The 17,400-nt window shown below is 37.2% G+C and overlaps 1 protein-coding gene across 1 annotated transcript in view; it reads left to right on the plus strand.

Annotated features, from left to right (window-relative positions):
• TNKS2 (tankyrase 2) overlaps positions 1-13,509 on the plus strand; it is a 65,362-nt gene extending 51,853 nt beyond the window's left edge. Inside the window, 6 exon segments of the mRNA XM_034662943.1 lie at positions 1,385-1,482; positions 2,334-2,408; positions 4,391-4,496; positions 7,878-8,064; positions 10,158-10,314; positions 11,130-13,509. Coding sequence (XP_034518834.1) covers positions 1,385-1,482; positions 2,334-2,408; positions 4,391-4,496; positions 7,878-8,064; positions 10,158-10,314; positions 11,130-11,192 — 686 coding nt within the window. The 3' untranslated portion in view covers positions 11,193-13,509.
• Positions 13,510-17,400: the final 3,891 nt, after the last annotated feature.

The raw sequence follows: 17,400 nt of genomic DNA on the forward strand, positions 1-17,400 counted from the left end.
CAAACTGGAATTCTGGAATAGGATCAATTAAAGGTAGATGCACTTTACTTGCCTGGTAGAGTCTACGGCTAAAATGTTTAAAATGTGAGGTAGTCTGGAATATGTCTTATAGATGACAAAATTGTATAAGCGAAAAAGGAGGGAACACCCTTGGCTCCCTGGAATGTTAGTATACAATATAAAAAACATCAGAGGTACGTAACTCCATGCCACTTCTGCTCTGTAGTCATTCTGATACATCCAGCTGCAAGTGCAAAGGGACATTCATTCCTACGTGAAGGAGAGTTGTGGTGACACAGAATGACTGTTTCTGCTCTAGCACATCAGGGTCACTTGCCTGCATAAAGTTACCACCTTTCTTTTCTTCCTTTGAAGCCAGGATTCTGTACCTATGTTATACCTTCAGCCATATCTATAAGTCTTCATCAGAGTTTAGCATGTTGCTGATAGTCCTGAAAAAGACTAAAATAGTGCTCTAACTCTCCAGGGGCAAACTGCCATGCGCTGACCCAGCAGAAATGGATTTGATTCCTACTTGGGAAAACAGCAGAGCTTCAGACATCTTGTTGTAGGGACTGAAGGAGAGGTTGTGTTAAAATACACCAAAGAAATTAGAAAATTCTGTTTAAGATTCCATTTAAAAAACTTTTGTGAGAGTAAAGGTATAAAATATATAGTTATCTTGACTATTGACATTCAGAAAACAATATTCATTGCTGAATTAAAAACTGTTAGGAGTTAGAATAAGCATTCAGTAGTTAGTAAACTTTATGGAGTTACCATTCTGAGATGATTCAAAATTACCTGAGGCTATACAAGTTTCTGTCGTAATTCTTCCTCATATTTACAAAAATTAAAGACTAACTGCTGAAAGGGCTGTATAATTAGTGAAGGAAATAATCTGAAGAAAAAATGTGTGACAGACTCCTTAAGAGATAAAAAAAATAGAAATATTTTCTGAACTATTCCCAGAGAACCCTTAGAGCTTGTCGGGTCAAAATTAGTAGTCTAAATGCAGTGTGGTGTTCTGGTTTGGATCCTAGAACAGAAAAAAGACAGTAATGGAAAAAAATTAGTGAAATCCACATAAAGTCTGTAATTTACTTATTAGTAAATGCAACAGATGCACTGTGGCTATATAAAATGGTAACACTGGGGCAGCATTAATGTACTTAATGGTAACATGAGGAAGTTGACTGAAAGGTACACAGGAACTTTCTGTATGATCTCAGCCTTCCTGAAAATCTAAATTAGTCCAAAATTAAACGTTTTTAAAAATTGGTAGTAGGCATCAGATAAATCAAGCAGCCGTTTCTGGTTGATGTTAATTGGGGGATTTTTTTTTTTGGCATATATTTTTTTACCTTCAAATTTCATTTGCTAGGTCTTAACCCATACTTAACTCTGAACACCTCTGGAAGTGGAACAATTCTCATAGATCTATCTCCTGATGATAAAGAGTTTCAGTCTGTGGAGGAAGAGGTATGTTCATATACCTTAAATGAATGTTGGTTCAGTAGCTAAACTTCGTAGAGGTTTCCATCTTAAAAATGTAGTAGGGTTTTTTAATTGTCCCTAACTCTTTACCACCTGGAAAACATTCAAAATTAGCATTTAAGGTACACTCCCTCAATAAACTTTAATTCCAGTAACTTGGTTCAGTACTACAATTAATACTAACCCATGATTCTGTTGGAGAAAAGTTTACTGTCATTTGGGGGGGGGTGCCAATATTCCCTCCCTTCATGATGGCAATTACAAAGCCCAGTATCTCAGACAAAACCCAGAATATGTAGATGCTACTTATCCAGGAAATTTTTCTTCTAGCTTTCTTTCACAAAACTCTTGGATCCCCTGAAATCTCTGAATAGTGCCTTACACTTTGAAGAACGTGTGTGAGGAGCACAGAGATAAAAAGTTGAGTAGGACTGAGTTCTAAAATTCAAGAAACTCCAACTCTCAATAAAGTACAAATTGTGCTTTATTAGGGCAACATGAATGGGAACAAATAAATGATTGTTTTGTTTTGTAGCGTGTCAGGTGGTTAGCTTTGTATGTTTCACTCACTTGTGCATCTGTTTCTTTTTTCTTCCTTTAGTTTGCATTATATAATTTTCACCTGTAAATAGTTTTCAGGTTGACTAGCTAATTAGCTAATAGCTATCTCTAGAAAATAGTACTTGTGAACTTATAGAACTCATATTCCTTAAACAGCAAAAATATTAAAATCTCATTTTGTATTCTCAAAAATAGAATCATAGGAGTCAAGAACCATGTTCCCCACATCAAAAAAAAAAAAGTTAATACATGTATTTGACATGTTTTTCCATCAGATGCAAAGTACAGTCCGAGAGCACAGAGATGGAGGTCATGCAGGTGGAATCTTCAACAGATACAATATTCTCAAGGTAAAAAGTTAGTGAAAATAAAGTTTTTTCAAAGTCTGAAATGATAATTAACTTTTGTAAGACTATAATGATCTTTCTAGCCTAGTTTTGTCTTTGACATTAGCCTCAGGGGATATTTTGGGAGCCATTATATCCTTGGAAAGTTAAGATTCACAAAATCCCTGTACTGGTTTTTTGTTTTGTTTTTGGTTTTCCGTGGTTTTTTAGTGCTGTTTTCATAATGAATAATTCAGCCCCTGTTGAACATATTCAAGTTTAGAGGATATGCTTTATCTTGGAATAATGATAAATCCTGTAGGTTTAGGACTTTAAATATATGAATTACTACTAAGGTACTTTGTTAAAACAAAGCTGAATTTTTTTGTGGCTCAGGAAAGGCCTCCATCTTTATATTTATACCATGCTTCCTTTCATTTCTCTTGCAGCTACTCCAGGTTTCTGTGAGTCCCCATACATACCACTTTTTTATAATTTCGGTAGTGTTCCCTCTATACCTTCATCTTTTCCAAAAACAGTCTTTAAAAAATGTTTTAAGTCATTCGCATGGGAGTCCTATCTTTTTCGTGACAGGACTTTCTCAGGTACTCCTCTCAGGGCTTTTTCCAGTTTTTCTGTGTTTTTCTTGAACTACAGCAAGCAAAAATGAGATGCATAAATATTTTTGTTAACTATGTTGATGTATTTTAATAATTCTAAAATAAGATAATCAAAATGTGGCAAGTGTCTTCATAATACCTAAATTTTAAACTCAAAACTGAATAGCATCACATCTTTCATCTGTTTGATATTACTGTTTCAAAATAATAAACTGAGTATAATATTAGATGTCATATTTTAGAGTTAGTGGATACTAAGACTGTTTATTGAGATAGCTATGTTAGATGGCTTAAAACAAGTACACATTCATGTAGAGGAATCCTACTTCTGGAAGCTCCTTTTTATTAGTGTATATCATAGTATGATAAGAATAATATCTTGAGATTTCCATTCATGAACATATATAATAATTTTTAATAAGAAATAATTATACCTATTACAGGGAAATTTCAGTGAGGTCTGCATTATCTGCAAGCAGTTACAAAATGTATAGAGACTTGTTAAGGGTGAGGGCAGGAGAGAGAATATGTTTTTGATTTTCAAAATAGCTAAAAGTCGAGAAAAGATACGCTGTTTTCTTCCTCTGTAAAGATATTTTAATACAATGTTTAATGAGCCTTTCAGTAATAAAACTTGTATTTGTGTTACTTTTTTTTTTTTTATAACATAAATGAGATCTCTGTGTCATTTGTGTTCCTTGATTACATCTGTGGCAGTATTTTGAGTTTTTTTGAGCCAAGACTAAAACCACCACCTCCCAGATGTGCCCTGGGACCAGCAGAGGGCTGTAACACCTTTAAATACTGCCAAGAAACAGCGCTAGGAGTGTGAATTTTGATCCCTAGTACTCCAAATGCCGGACAAAAGTTTTAGAAAGTGGAGGGATAGGGAAGAGTAGAGGAAGTAGTAGGGGTATGTCTCTGTGTCTGTATAGGGTTTTAAAAATGGTATTTGGTGTGGCTATTTCCAATATTTTTAATTAAAAACAGAAAAGATGATACTTTGAGCCAGATAAAGCAGGGAGAGGTGAAAGAGACTCTCTTTTTAATACTTATATGGAGAACTCAACATACCTGATGGGGAGATATTTTAGTAATAATACTAAATTAGAAGTATTTTAGTCAGTGAACAGTATTTTTGACATTCACGTAAGGCTATATGTAGCTTTTTTTACTTTGAAGTTTTTGATTTCCAGAACGTTAGCTATATTTCCGTCTCTTTGTTTGAGACCAAGTTATTTTAAGTTGACTAAAATAAAACATACTTTACCTTTCAGAAAAAACTTTTGCCTCTCTACTGGCTATGTGGCCCATTTGGTTAAGATGAACAAGTAGGTAAGTAATTATGACCTAAAGATTTTTATTTTTCTGATTTCTTTTTTATAGATTCAGAAAGTTTGTAATAAGAAACTATGGGAAAGATATACTCATAGGAGAAAAGAAGTTTCTGAAGAAAACCACAACCATGCAAATGAAAGAATGCTATTTCATGGTAAGTTTCCTCTTCCCTGAGGTGCCTGGCTGGCTCCGTTGGGAGAGCATGCAGTTCTTCATCTCTGGTTGTGAGTTCAAACCTCACTTTAAAAAAAAAAAAAAAGATTCTTCTTCCACTACCCTACCGCCGTCCTCTGCTACATTCTTTTTTTTCTCACATGTAAAATAATGAGTCTTTCTCATGCCACTTTTTAAAAATAAACATTATTTCTGTAACTATTACATTTATATTTGTATTTCCAACCTCTTTTGAATTTGTATATTTTATAATGGATTGTTTCTATATAGGATTGCCATAAGGACAAAATACAGAAATAGAAATGTTGACTATACATATTTTCCTTCTCTTTATATAGATATTGCATATTATGATCACTGAGAAATGGTGTGTTTTACTTTTAACTAGTTGATTGAATTAAGATTAAGGTCTGAGGGGCACCTGGGTGGCTTATAGTCAGTTAAGCGCCTGACTCTTGATTTTGGCTCAGGTCATGATCTCAGGAGATCGAGCCCCAAGTTTGGCTCTGCACTGAATGTGGAGTCTGCTTAAGAGTCTCTCTTTCCCTTGGGGCACCTGGGTGGCGCAGTTGTTAAGCATCTGCCTTCGGCTCAGGGCGTGATCCCAGCGTTCTGGGATCGAGCCCCACATCAGGCTCCTCCGCTGGGAGCCTGCTTCTTCCTCTCCCACTCCCCCTGCTTGTGTTCCCTCTCTCTCTGGCTGTCTCTATCTCCGTCAAATAAATAAATAAAATCCTTAAAAAAAAAAAAAGGAAGATTCTCTCTCTCCCTCTCCCTCCACCGCCTCCCCCACCTCACACAAGCTTGCTCGCTTGCTCTCAAAAAATAAAAATAGGGGTGCCTGGGTGGCTTTGTCGTTGGGCGTCTGCCTTCGGCTCAGGGCGTGATCCTGGCGTAATGGGATCGAGTCCCACATCAGGCTCCTCCGCCATGAGCCTGCTTCTTCCTCTCCCACTCCCCCTGCTTGTGTTCCCTCTCTCGCTGGCTGTCTCTATCTCTGTCGAATTAAATAAATAAATAAATAGATAAAATCTTTTTTTTTAAACCATTGTCATTGAACTTAGGGGATTTTCTGAGAACTTCTGTAGTATTGAGAGCACCAATATTTATTCTTGAAATTTCCTGGGTTTTCTTATGTTGCAAACTAACAGATGTTGATTGGTCTTCCTTTCTTTTTTTTTTTTTTAAAAGCAGCATGGAGCCCAACGTGGGGCCCAAACCCACAACCGTGAGACCAAGACCGGAGCTGAGATCAAGGGTCAGACATCCAACTTACTGAGCCACCCAGGCGCCCCTGGTCTTTTAAATTTATAGCGAAGATGAATATAGATAGTAATACAGTGTTTATCAAGTCTTCAATCACATAGTACCTCCCATCTGTTTTTTCATTTGGCCTTGATTGCAGAAAATTTTTTAGAGACCTATAAAGTTCCATAAAGCACAGCATTTAAATTTCACAAGCCCCTGAAGAATGGCTATAGCAGACTGAATTGGTGCACATCTAAATAGTATTTCTCATTCTGAAACCCTGAAAATCATTATGACAATCCCTTGGCACAGAGTGTAATAAATATTTATTAATGTACTGACTTGATAATTATAATGAATGACTTTTCTGTTTTATAGCATAAATGATTATGGTTTTTCCANGCACAGAGTGTAATAAATATTTATTAATGTACTGACTTGATAATTATAATGAATGACTTTTCTGTTTTATAGTATAAATGATTATGGTTTTTCCAAATTAATTCAAATAAGTGATTCTATTCTTCAGTATATCTATAAAGTGGAATTCAGTGTATTTTTCCATTCCTTTATGAACAGGGACACTAATCTTGATGAATCAGCTAACTGTTAATATTGGCTTTTCTCAGCGCCCACCCCTCACCCTTCTCTTGGGCCTGGTTCCCATGACTACCTCCTTCCCTTTGGCTAGGCTGTCTTTGGCACACATGCAGGGACGGGGGAGGAAGTAGTCAGTATGCAGAGAGTGAAGGAATACACCACATTTGCAGATAGAATCTGGTGTAATGGAATGAAAGGCAACAGAAGTGAAAGGATGGGAGAGAAGAGGTATAAAGAAGAGTGAACAGGAGCACCCAGGTGGCACGGTCGGTTAAGCATCCAACTCTGGGTTTTGGCTCGCGTGATTTCAGGGTCATGAGATCGAGCCCTATGTAGGGCTCCATGCAGAGTCTGCTTAACACTCCCTCTCTCCCTGCCCCTCCCACACATGCGTGCTTGTGCTTGCTCACTTGCTCTCTCTCTCAAATCCTTTTTAAAAAAGGAGAAGAAGAGAATGAACATGAAAAGACCACTTTGGGGATGCTTGGGTGGTTCAGTGGGTTAAGCGTCTGCCTTTGGCTCAGGTTATGATCCCAGGGTCTGTGGATCAGTCCCAAATTGAGCTCCTTGCTCAGCAGGGAGCCTGATTTTCCCTCTGCCTGCTTTTCCCTCTGCCTGCCACTCCCCCTGCTTGTGCTTTCTCTCTCTGACAAATAAATAAATAAACTTTTTTTTTTTAAGATTTTATTTATTTATTTTGACAGAGACAGCCAGCGAGAGAGGGAACACAAGCAGGGCGGGTGGGAGAGGAAGAAGCAGGCTCCTAGTGGAGAAGCCTGATGTGGGGCTCGATCCCAGAACTCCAGGATCACGCCCTGAGCCGAAGGCAGACACTTAAGGACTGCGCCACCCAGGTGCCCCAAATAAATAAACTTTTTAAAAAAGTAAAATAAAGGGGCGCCTGGGTGGCTCAGTCGGTTAAGCATCTGCGTTTGTCTCAGGTCATGATCCCAGGGTCCTGGGATTGAGTTCCCCATCGGGCTCCCTGCTTCTCCCTCTCCTTTTGGAGCTCCCCCTGCTTGTGCTCACACACTCTCTCTCTGTCAAATAAAATCTTTAAAACCAAAAAAAAACATTTTAGCCACTTTTGATACCTAGAAAATGTACACAGATGTGGATGTCAGTGTAAGACTTAACTGCATTCAGCCTTGCTATATGAGGTGAATTATGAGACTCTTGGTTCTCGATTTGTATGGATTTGGGGTCGAATTTGATAACTTTAGCATTGGTATTTCAAGTAATCTCTTTTTTCTAGTTGAATCTGTGCATGTCTTTTTTTTTTTGACATCTCATCCACCACCTTATTAGAAATATTAATTGATATTAGCAATTCTTCTAAAGTAATTATTTATTCTAAAGGCATAAACTAGCTGACAGTTAACTTGTTATCCTTATTTTTTATATCCTTTATTGTGGTGGTCATGTATGTATAAGAATTTAACTTCAAAGAGGATTTCATTTTATTTTTCTTCTAAGATAATTTTAAAGTGTTATCCATCTACCTGTATTTTAGGATCTCCCTTTGTGAATGCAATTATCCATAAAGGCTTCGATGAAAGGCATGCCTACATAGGTGGCATGTTTGGAGCTGGGATTTATTTTGCTGAAAACTCTTCCAAAAGCAATCAGTATGTCTATGGAATTGGAGGAGGTACTGGGTGTCCAGTTCACAAAGATAGATCTTGTTATGTTTGCCACAGGTAAGAGATTACTTATTCTCATTTCTTTAAATTTAAATTCAATTAATTAACATATAATGTATTATTGGTTTCAGGGGTGCAGTTCTGTGATTCATCAGTCTTATATTATACCCAGTGCTCATTACAACACATACCCTCCCCAGTGTCCATCCCTTCCACCCCCTCTCCCCTCCAGCAACCCTGTTTGTTTCCTGTGATTAAGAGTCTGTTATGGTTTGTCTCCCTCTCTGGTTTCGTCTTGTTTCATTTTTTCCTCTCTTCCCCTATGATCCTCTGTCTTATTTCTTGACTCATTTAATCATTAGAACACCTAGTGTTTTAAAGAATATGGAGTAGAAAATATCTTTGGACATGAGAGATTTTACTGTGTCCCTTAAATATTACAGAACTTGAATTTCTATCACGTTCCCAGGTGATGCTGATGTTTCTGATCACTGATTCAGAAGAAGGCCTTAGAGCAGTAGGTCTCAGCCTTAGTGACACACATTGGAATCACCTGGGGAGCTTTAAAAACTGATGCCTATGTCCCACCCTCAGAGGTTCTCTTATAATTGGTCTGGGCATTAGGTTTTTTTTAAGTCTTCCCAGCTGATTTTGAAAGGTTGCCAGGGTAAAGAGCTGTAAACAATATAAAAACAAGGTCTGTTTTTATATTACTCTTGTTGTTTTCCCCTTAAATTTAGACTTGTGTAGGTGCCTGAAGTCAGTCCTTCTGGGCATGAACTCCCATCCACTTCCGTTTTAGATCATAAATTACTTGAACATGTTAAAAGGCTTATAATTTCTCCAGATTCTATAACTTGAACTCTGCTGTTGTATTATCTGGAGGTAAAAGTTCTGAGCACTTAGCCTGTTTAACTCCTACTTAAAATAGTTTTTGATTTTAATAAGCAGTATTTTAGTACTTCTTGTAAACTGTCTTTGGAACAGAATGGTTGGTTGTCTGCAGATAAGCTTATTAACTTCAGACTTTTGTATTTGGATTATCACAGGGCTGATTATGAGTGTAATAGAAATCTATTAGAAATGCTAGGGTTTCCAACAGGCATATTTAGAATAAAAAGTATGGATAACCTCTCTTCTTTGGAGAACAGAATCAACTGGTTGACCAAAATTTTTTCTCCTCTGAAAAACAGAAACTGTAAAATAATTTAAAAAAAAAAAAAAAAAGGGTTCATTGGAAATAAGGAAGGTCAGTCAAATGCCTGAGGGGATTGGGAGAGTAATCTCCTTAAACTTCTGGTAAGGGAAGACTATTTGAAGAACTAACATTTCAACTGAAATCTAAAAAAATGAGTGTTAGCCAGTTGAAGAGTGGCAGAATAGATACCACTCTTTGTGGTAAAGGAAACAGTGTGTATGATGGCCACAGGATTAAGAAAGTTGGCCTGTGTGAAGAAAGAAAATTAATGTTCCTGGTGCCCAGTGAACACAAAGTAAGATTTGAGAATTTGGAGTCATTGTAAGGAATTTGGATTTTCTTCCAAGTACGCTGAGTAGCCTCTACAAAGTTTTAAGCAGAAAAATGATGTGATATGATTAATGTTTTATGTGTTGGGTTGTTTTTTCTAAATAACTGGTTGTTTGGATGGAAAATAATTTAGCTGGGAATTAGAGGAGAAATAGGAAGAGAAGTTCAGAGGCCATTGTTCCCAGTCCAAGTAAATATTTTGGTGATTTGAACTTAACAGTAGCAATAGAATTAAGAGAATGAACTTCAAATCTATTTTGAAGGTGGAATCAATTAGACCTAGTCAGATAAATGTCCAGCTTCGCAAGCTACTTCATGGGAGCCCCTTAAGTCCCCTCCTTCCCACTTGGGCTATGGTTTGTGCTTTCGCTCTGGGTACAAACAAGATAGCAGAGCCTCCTTCTCTATAAGGTTGTTACATTTTCAGTTTATATAGTTAAAATAAGAAAGTGGCAAATTCATTAATGAGAGTAGTAGAAGACATTCTTAGAAAGTTCTTTTAAGTATGAAATGACAACTCCGTTTTTGTATAAATATATTAAAAAGCTTATGCAGTGTACAGAAATAAACCTTTCCTGGACTGCCTTGTCGTCAGGGAGATCTCTTCCTTTTTATGTTCCAGACAGCTGCTCTTTTGCCGGGTAACCTTGGGAAAGTCTTTCCTGCAGTTCAGTGCAATGAAAATGGCACATTCTCCTCCAGGACATCACTCAGTCACTGGTCGACCCAGCGTAAATGGTCTAGCTTTAGCTGAGTATGTTATTTACAGAGGAGAACAGGTAATTCAGTTTTATTGTTCATCTTCAGAAATTATTTAGAGTCCTGCGTTAACCTCTTCTTACTGATCTCTTAAATTGACAAGGCACATTGCCTTAAGAACTGGGTTGTGGTTTTTTTTAACTTTTATTTGGAAATAATTTTAAGTTTATGGAAAAGTAACAAAAATAATAGAGAATTCCCATATATACTTCACCCAGGTTTTCCCAATGTTGACATTTTATTGTTCTCCCTTGTGTGTGTGAATACAGCTTTTTTTTTTTTCCCCCCGAACTGCTGGAGAGGAAGTTGTAGGCTTGCTCTGTAACCTTAAATGTTTCAGGGTGTATGTCCCAAAAACAAGGACATTCTCTTTTAAAATTATTAACATTGGGAAAATAACATTGATAGAATATTATCTTACAGACTTGATTCAGATTTTTCAATTATAGTAGATCTTTTTTCTGTTTTTTAGCTTCTGTAAAATATAATTAATCAGAATCCTGTATTTAGTAATTAACCTGTGTGTGGCAAAGAAGTGTACCATTCCCTCTTGCTCTTAGTGACACAGGTCCAGTCAGAAGCATCTGTAGCGCAGTGTTCTGAACTGAGGATATGTAGCAGGGTGGCCTCAGTTCTTAAAAAGAAACACGTGGTTAGTATTCATCCTAGACACCTAAGGGGGATTGGAATCAAGGTAGGTTGTTTTAAGAAAATGCCCTTAGATGATTCTGATTCACACTCTAATTTAGAACCTCTTCTCTAAAGATTAGGAATCCTTATGGTAAAATCACCTAAACAAAAATGTGTTTACCAATATTTAATCTTTCTCTTCCAGGCTTATCCTGAGTATTTAATTACTTACCAGATCATGAGGCCTGAAGGTATGGTTGATGGATAAGTAGTTGTTTTAGGAAGCGAAATCCACTGAACCTAAAATCATCTAAAAGCAGCTGGTGGCCTCTTAAGTTTTACTCCTTTGCCGAGAAATAACATCTTGTCCACAAGCCTGAGGCAAAAGGATAAAAAATGTGAAAGAAGTTTAACATTCTGACTTGATAAAGCTTTAATAATGTACAGTGTTTTCTAAATATTTCCTGTTTTTCAGCACTTTAACAGATGCCATTCCAGGTTAAACTGGGTTTGTCTGTACTAAATTATAAACCAAGTTAACTTGAATCTTTTCTATGTTATGCATTGATTCTAACAGAAACTGTAATCCCCTCAACAGAACTCATTTGACTAATACAGTACTGTGTTCTTTAAAACACAGCATTTACACTGAATACGATTTCATTTGTAAAACTGTAAATAAGAGCTTTTGTACTAGCCCAATATTTATTTACATTGCTTTGTAATATAAATCTGTTTTAGAACTGCAGCGGTCTACACATTTTTTTCATATGCACTGCACATCTGTACTTCATCTTTGCATCATCATGATTGAGTGAACTTTACTTTTGATTCCACAGGCTATGTTGAGCTATTAGCGGACTTTGTCAGTTGGGAAAGATTGGTTTATCAGATTTAATTTCCTGATGGAAGCATTTATCTCTCATTAGAAATCTTTCCCATTGAAGAACTTATTTCATGAATGCTCTGGGGATTTAATTTGTGATAACTTTGTATGTATAAGACACATTCCAAAGAGCTCTGTGAACGTCCTGATTATTAAAGACACTTCTTTACTGGCTTCAAACTCTGGGTTTCACATTGGAAAATTTTCTCATTTCATTTTGTGAAAATTAGAGCAACTGCTTCTGTGTTTTAGAGGCTAAATCCTGCCACTGAGCAATTACGGTATTCTTTTCGTGGAGTGTGAATAGGAAGTTACATTTCAGAGGTAGGAAGGGTAATCCTGAATAATTTTCTAATCTGTTCTAATTACCCTAAATCTAAAGGGGCAAAAAAAAAAAAAAAAGCAAATGGGAGTGGGTCCCTTTTTTGTCCTAAGTATTTTTTTCTTCTTCTTCCTTGGCCTCATGGTTACAGCCAGTCTGTACACCATAGGTAAGCTGAACCCAGAACCATGAAATAAATGTAGGTGTCCCAGTTCTCTCCAGGTCACCTAAATGGGCAGGTGCTGTGACATGGTGCCTCCTGGTCCTGGGCAGCCTCATCATGAAATCCACATATGCTTGGAAATATGCTTTGTGTGTGCACGACATGGTGACAGGCTTGTTGGGCAGCTGTGGAGGGGAATGCTGTCCCATAAAATGCCATTCCTGTTTTCTAATAGAAAACTATCTTTTCCATGAAACAGGCTAAAGCTTCTTGGCACAGAGACATGAATCGCAGCTTGGCAGTCTGTTGACTCTAGCTGCCTCAGGAGGCAAGGCAGGTTTTTACTGACTTAAATCTCTTTTAAGTGAGAATGTTCCCCTTCACTCTCTGTACCAGTTCACCTTTGTTTTATATTTTATTCCATCTATAAATTATCTGGCTCTTTGTAGTAAGTTGTACATAAAGTGCTAGAAAGTCATGTTTCTCGCCCTAAGTAAGAGTTAATCAGAGTAAATGCATATCTGGAGTTGTTTCTATGATGTAAATTGTGATCATTATTTAAGAGGTCAGTTTCTGACCTTGAAGTGCTTTTATACAGCTCTCTAATAATTGCAGTTATGATCCTAAAGTAATTTCTTAGAACACAAATGGAGTATGCCAAATTTTATATAATTTTTCAGATTCTGGAAGCTTCCAGATTTTATAATTAGAAGATAATGAGTTAATGGAGTTTATATTTACATACTTACCTCTCAACATTGAGCCCATACCACTCCCCCATCAGTGAATCTGGAATTGCTTATCACATAGTCCTCCGAGGTCTCTGAGTTTATGATACTGCAGCCTGTGTTGTCATCTAATCTGTTGCTTAATTACTGTGTTGTTTTCCTATGAATGATTACATTGCGGTTAATATGTTAGCATGGCAATATTTTCAGATAGCTTTTTGTTTGTTGGCAATTGGGGGGGGTGGTTGGGGGGTGGTTGGGAGGATTTTTTTGGAGTTTTTGCATGAAATATCTTACTTTATAATGATGGATTGCTTTTTCTTTTGTCTTGTGATTTTGTTTTTTTTTTTTTAAGTGAGATTTAACTTTTTGTGTGAGTAGTACTATTATATCCATCTTGGGTGTCTTACTTGTACTGTATCACATTCCATACCTTCATTTAATTCTTAATAAAGTGTTCATTTGTTTTTCTGGGTAGCATGGTAATTACTGGAATAGTATAAATGTGTTGAATGGTCTTTGAGAAAATGGATTAAGATTACAATAAACCACAATTGCAGGAAAACAATGTAGTTCTGAGTCTAACAGTGATAGAGTGCATTTTAAAGTTTGAAATTTTGAATGTTGTGACCATAACTTATTCAGATGCTTTAAAACAGAAGTAGCTATAAGGTGCTTTCAGACATTTAATTGTTCCAGTACAAGTTTTGGCAAACCTCAAAGCTTATTCCTGGGAAATCTGTCTTCTTCTAAAGAGGAATGTATTTTTTGTTTTCTATCATTTTTTTAAGTAAGCTCTTGACCCAATTATGGGGCTTGAACTCACAACCCTGAGATCAAGAGTTGCATGCTCTACCGACTGAGCCAGCCAGGCAGTCCTTAAAAAAAAAAAAAAAAAAATCTTTATAGATTTTAAAATCCTAAAGTTAGTGGTATTTATTAGTCTTAAAGTATAATAATGTCTCTATTTTAGATTTCAGTATAAGTGTGTTTGTGTATGTGATCAATGCTCTGCTTTCCGTGATAGGAAAATCATGGTGCAGATAAGCCAGGAGTCATTTTGCTTTGAAAGATTTTTCAGCAACTTCATCTTACTGCTTCAGTTAGGATAATATTAAAGTGTTTGCTTGCTAGTTCCTAAGCGTCCCAGTGTCTGCTCTGATCCAGTTGTCTGCTGGGTGGTGAGGAAAGAAAACATGTAAATAAATTTCCATAAGCTTCTGTAATTAGTTTTCCTGACTGGCCTTTTACTTACTGTCCTGCCCCGTTAGAGAACTAGAGTGACAGAGGAAGCAAGTAATAGTAGCCAGTCTTCACCAGGAAAATGGTCAGATTTTTATAAAGTTAGACCATAATGTGGCCTTTTCATTATCTACTCAGTCTACACCTCCCACCCTGCCACCTCCTTTTCATGCATACTCCTTAGGTAGACTGTGACCTAAAATATACTTAATTATACCCTTTTTTTTTTTTCAATTTTTTACGTAAATTTTAGTTAACATATAGTATTGGTTTCAATTACACCCTTTTAGAAGGTTCTTGCTCCGCACAGAGAAGCCACTATTGTCAGAAGTGTCTTTCTGAAAAAAATAAAGATAATTTTTTTTAAAGTATCTTTTTTCTTCATCATCCACCCACAGTTGTCATCCCCAGAGCCCCCACATGGTCTGCCGGTGGAGCTATGCCACAGAGAAGCTCCCGCAGGGGGAGTTGGTCTGCACGTTATTTGGTACCAGTCCATGGAGAGATGAAAACAAAATTGAGAGGAAATTTTTATAGCAATTTGACATTGCTACAATGTTTTTAATTTCTTTAACAAAAATATTGGTCTGCAACAAATTGGAAGTTAAGAGGAAGAAAAAACTGGCCCCTCACAGATCATTTGAAATAGGAAAAATATCTGTTTTGTTAACCCCATGCTTACCACTTAGCACATCCCGGCACATAATAATTCCTTAGTAAATTGTTGCATGAATAAATTAATAGTGATTAAGTGATTGGGCTCTAGGGTCATATAGATCTAGATTTGAATTTTACCCTGTCCCCCACCAACTGTGCAACGTTAAGTTACATAACCTTTATAGTACTCGTCTCGTAGGGTTGAGAGAACTGAATGATGTTCTGTATGTGCCACTAGGTTCTGTAGTTGGCGGTAACTGGCTATTGTAACTAATATTACTGAGAATGCTTCAGGACTAGTGGTTGAGTGTTCTCAGTTGTCATGGAGACATAGAACATAGAATTTTAAAACAGCAAGAATTATTAGCCACTGATCCCTTCAGTGTTCAAATGAAATCTTTAAAAGCTCAAAATGTAAAGTATATAAATCTTTAGATGCCCAAGAATCTCAGTTTGAAAATTACTGATAAAAGCACATAGACCTTCTGGCAACCTGGTTGGGGAACCCATAGCCCAAGCCGCATCATTCCTCCAGTACAGAAAAAACAAATGGACTCATGATCAAAAATCAAAAACTGTGCACTGTGAGCACAAGTCAGACATAATCTTGGAGGATTAGCACCTCCACAAACTTAAAACAATAACTGTGGAATAAAAATGGTTTCAATAATTGGAGCAAGGGAAGAAAGCATAAAAACCATTAGAAAAGACTATGAAAAAGGCAAAATAGATATGAAAAGCTAAGTCTTTTGGAACTAAAAAGTATAATTAGTGAAATTAAGAACACAGTGGATAGATTAAGCCACAGACTGGGCATATCTGAGGAGATGGGCATATCTGGAGGGAATTTGTGAGAGGATAAATAAGGAAAATATCTGCATTGTAACAGGGGAAGAAATGGGAAATAGAAGAAGGCTAATAGGGAGTATAGAAGATCCAACTTACAGAAAAAGGGAGGGAAGACATTTGAAGATTTTTCCACAATTTATTAAGGACGTGAAGTTGAAAAAAAAAAATATCTAGGAGGGTGAATGAAAACAAGTCTACATCTAGACAGGTGGTAGAATTGCAAAAGATGAGAAAAATCTAAAAGCAACCAAAGAGAAAAGACATCACTTGCAAAGGAGTAATTAACAGCAGGCTTTCCAATGGCAGCAATATAGGCCAGGAGCCAGTAAAATAAGTGCTGAGGAAAAAAAATTGATGTTGGCTATCAATTCTACATGTAGATAAATTAGTATTTAAAAGGGAGGATGAGGGGTNTTAGTATTTAAAAGGGAGGATGGGGGGTGGCTGGGTGGCACAGCGGTTAAGCGTCTGCCTTTGGCTCAGGGCGTGATCCCGGCGTTATGGGATCGAGCCCCACATCAGGCTCCTCTGCTATGAGCCTGCTTCTTCCTCTCCCACTCCCCCTGCTTGTGTTCCCTCTCTCGCTGGCTGTCTCTATCTCTGTCGAATAAGTAAATAAAATCTTTAAAAAAAAAATAAAATAAAAGGGAGGATGGNGTGTTCCCTCTCTCGCTGGCTGTCTCTATCTCTGTCGAATAAGTAAATAAAATCTTTAAAAAAATAATAAAATAAAAGGGAGGATGGGGGGGACGCCTGGGTGGCTCAAGTCAGTTAAGCGACTGCCTTCAGCTCCCGTCATGATCCCAGGGTCCTGGGATTGAGCCGCACATTGGGCTCCTTGCTCGACAGGGAGCCTGCTTCTCCCTCTCCCTCTGCCTGCTGCCCCCCCTCCCGGCTTGTGCTCTATAAATAAATAAATAAATAAAATCTTTTAAAAAATAAAATGAAAGGGAGGGTGAAAAAAACATTTTCAGATTTTGCTGAAAGAACATAAGATTGTTCTTTAGGAAAGAAAGCAATTGAGTCCAGAAGGAAAGAGTTAGATGCAAGCAGGGTGAATGAAGAAATTGGTAAACAGAAATACTCATGTAAAAACAGAAGAAATGTTTTATTAACTGGTAGGGAATAACCTTCAAGACAGAACATGAAAAAGACACGAAAAGAGAAACAAGAGGTTGACCAATACCTATGATTTACTACTATTCTATAAAAGGGACAAATACAATGTGCATTTGCTTCTTTATGCATAAAATACCTCCAGGATACACATGAAACTCTTGGGAGGACATCTGAGGTGCCAGGGGGACAGAGGCGTTNACTTTTCACTTTATATCCCTTTTTTTTTTTTTTTTTTTTTTTAAGATTTGATTTGAGAGAGCAAGCATGAGGCGAGGAGGGGCAGAGAGAGAGGGAGAAGCAGGCATTCCATTGAGCAGGGAGCTGGATAGAGGGCTCAATCCCAGGACCCTGAGATCATGTATGACCTGAGCCGAAGGCAAATGCTTAATTGTCTGAGCCACCCAGGTGCCCCTTCGCTGTATATCCTTTCATTACTTTCGAATTGTGTATCAGGGCTATTTTATCTATTTAAATGAAACACTGTAGTAAGTGTTGTCTATGAAGATACTG

The sequence above is a fragment of the Ailuropoda melanoleuca genome, chromosome 6, assembly GCF_002007445.2.
Source record: "Ailuropoda melanoleuca isolate Jingjing chromosome 6, ASM200744v2, whole genome shotgun sequence".
In the NCBI taxonomy this organism is placed as follows: Eukaryota; Metazoa; Chordata; class Mammalia; order Carnivora; family Ursidae; genus Ailuropoda; species Ailuropoda melanoleuca.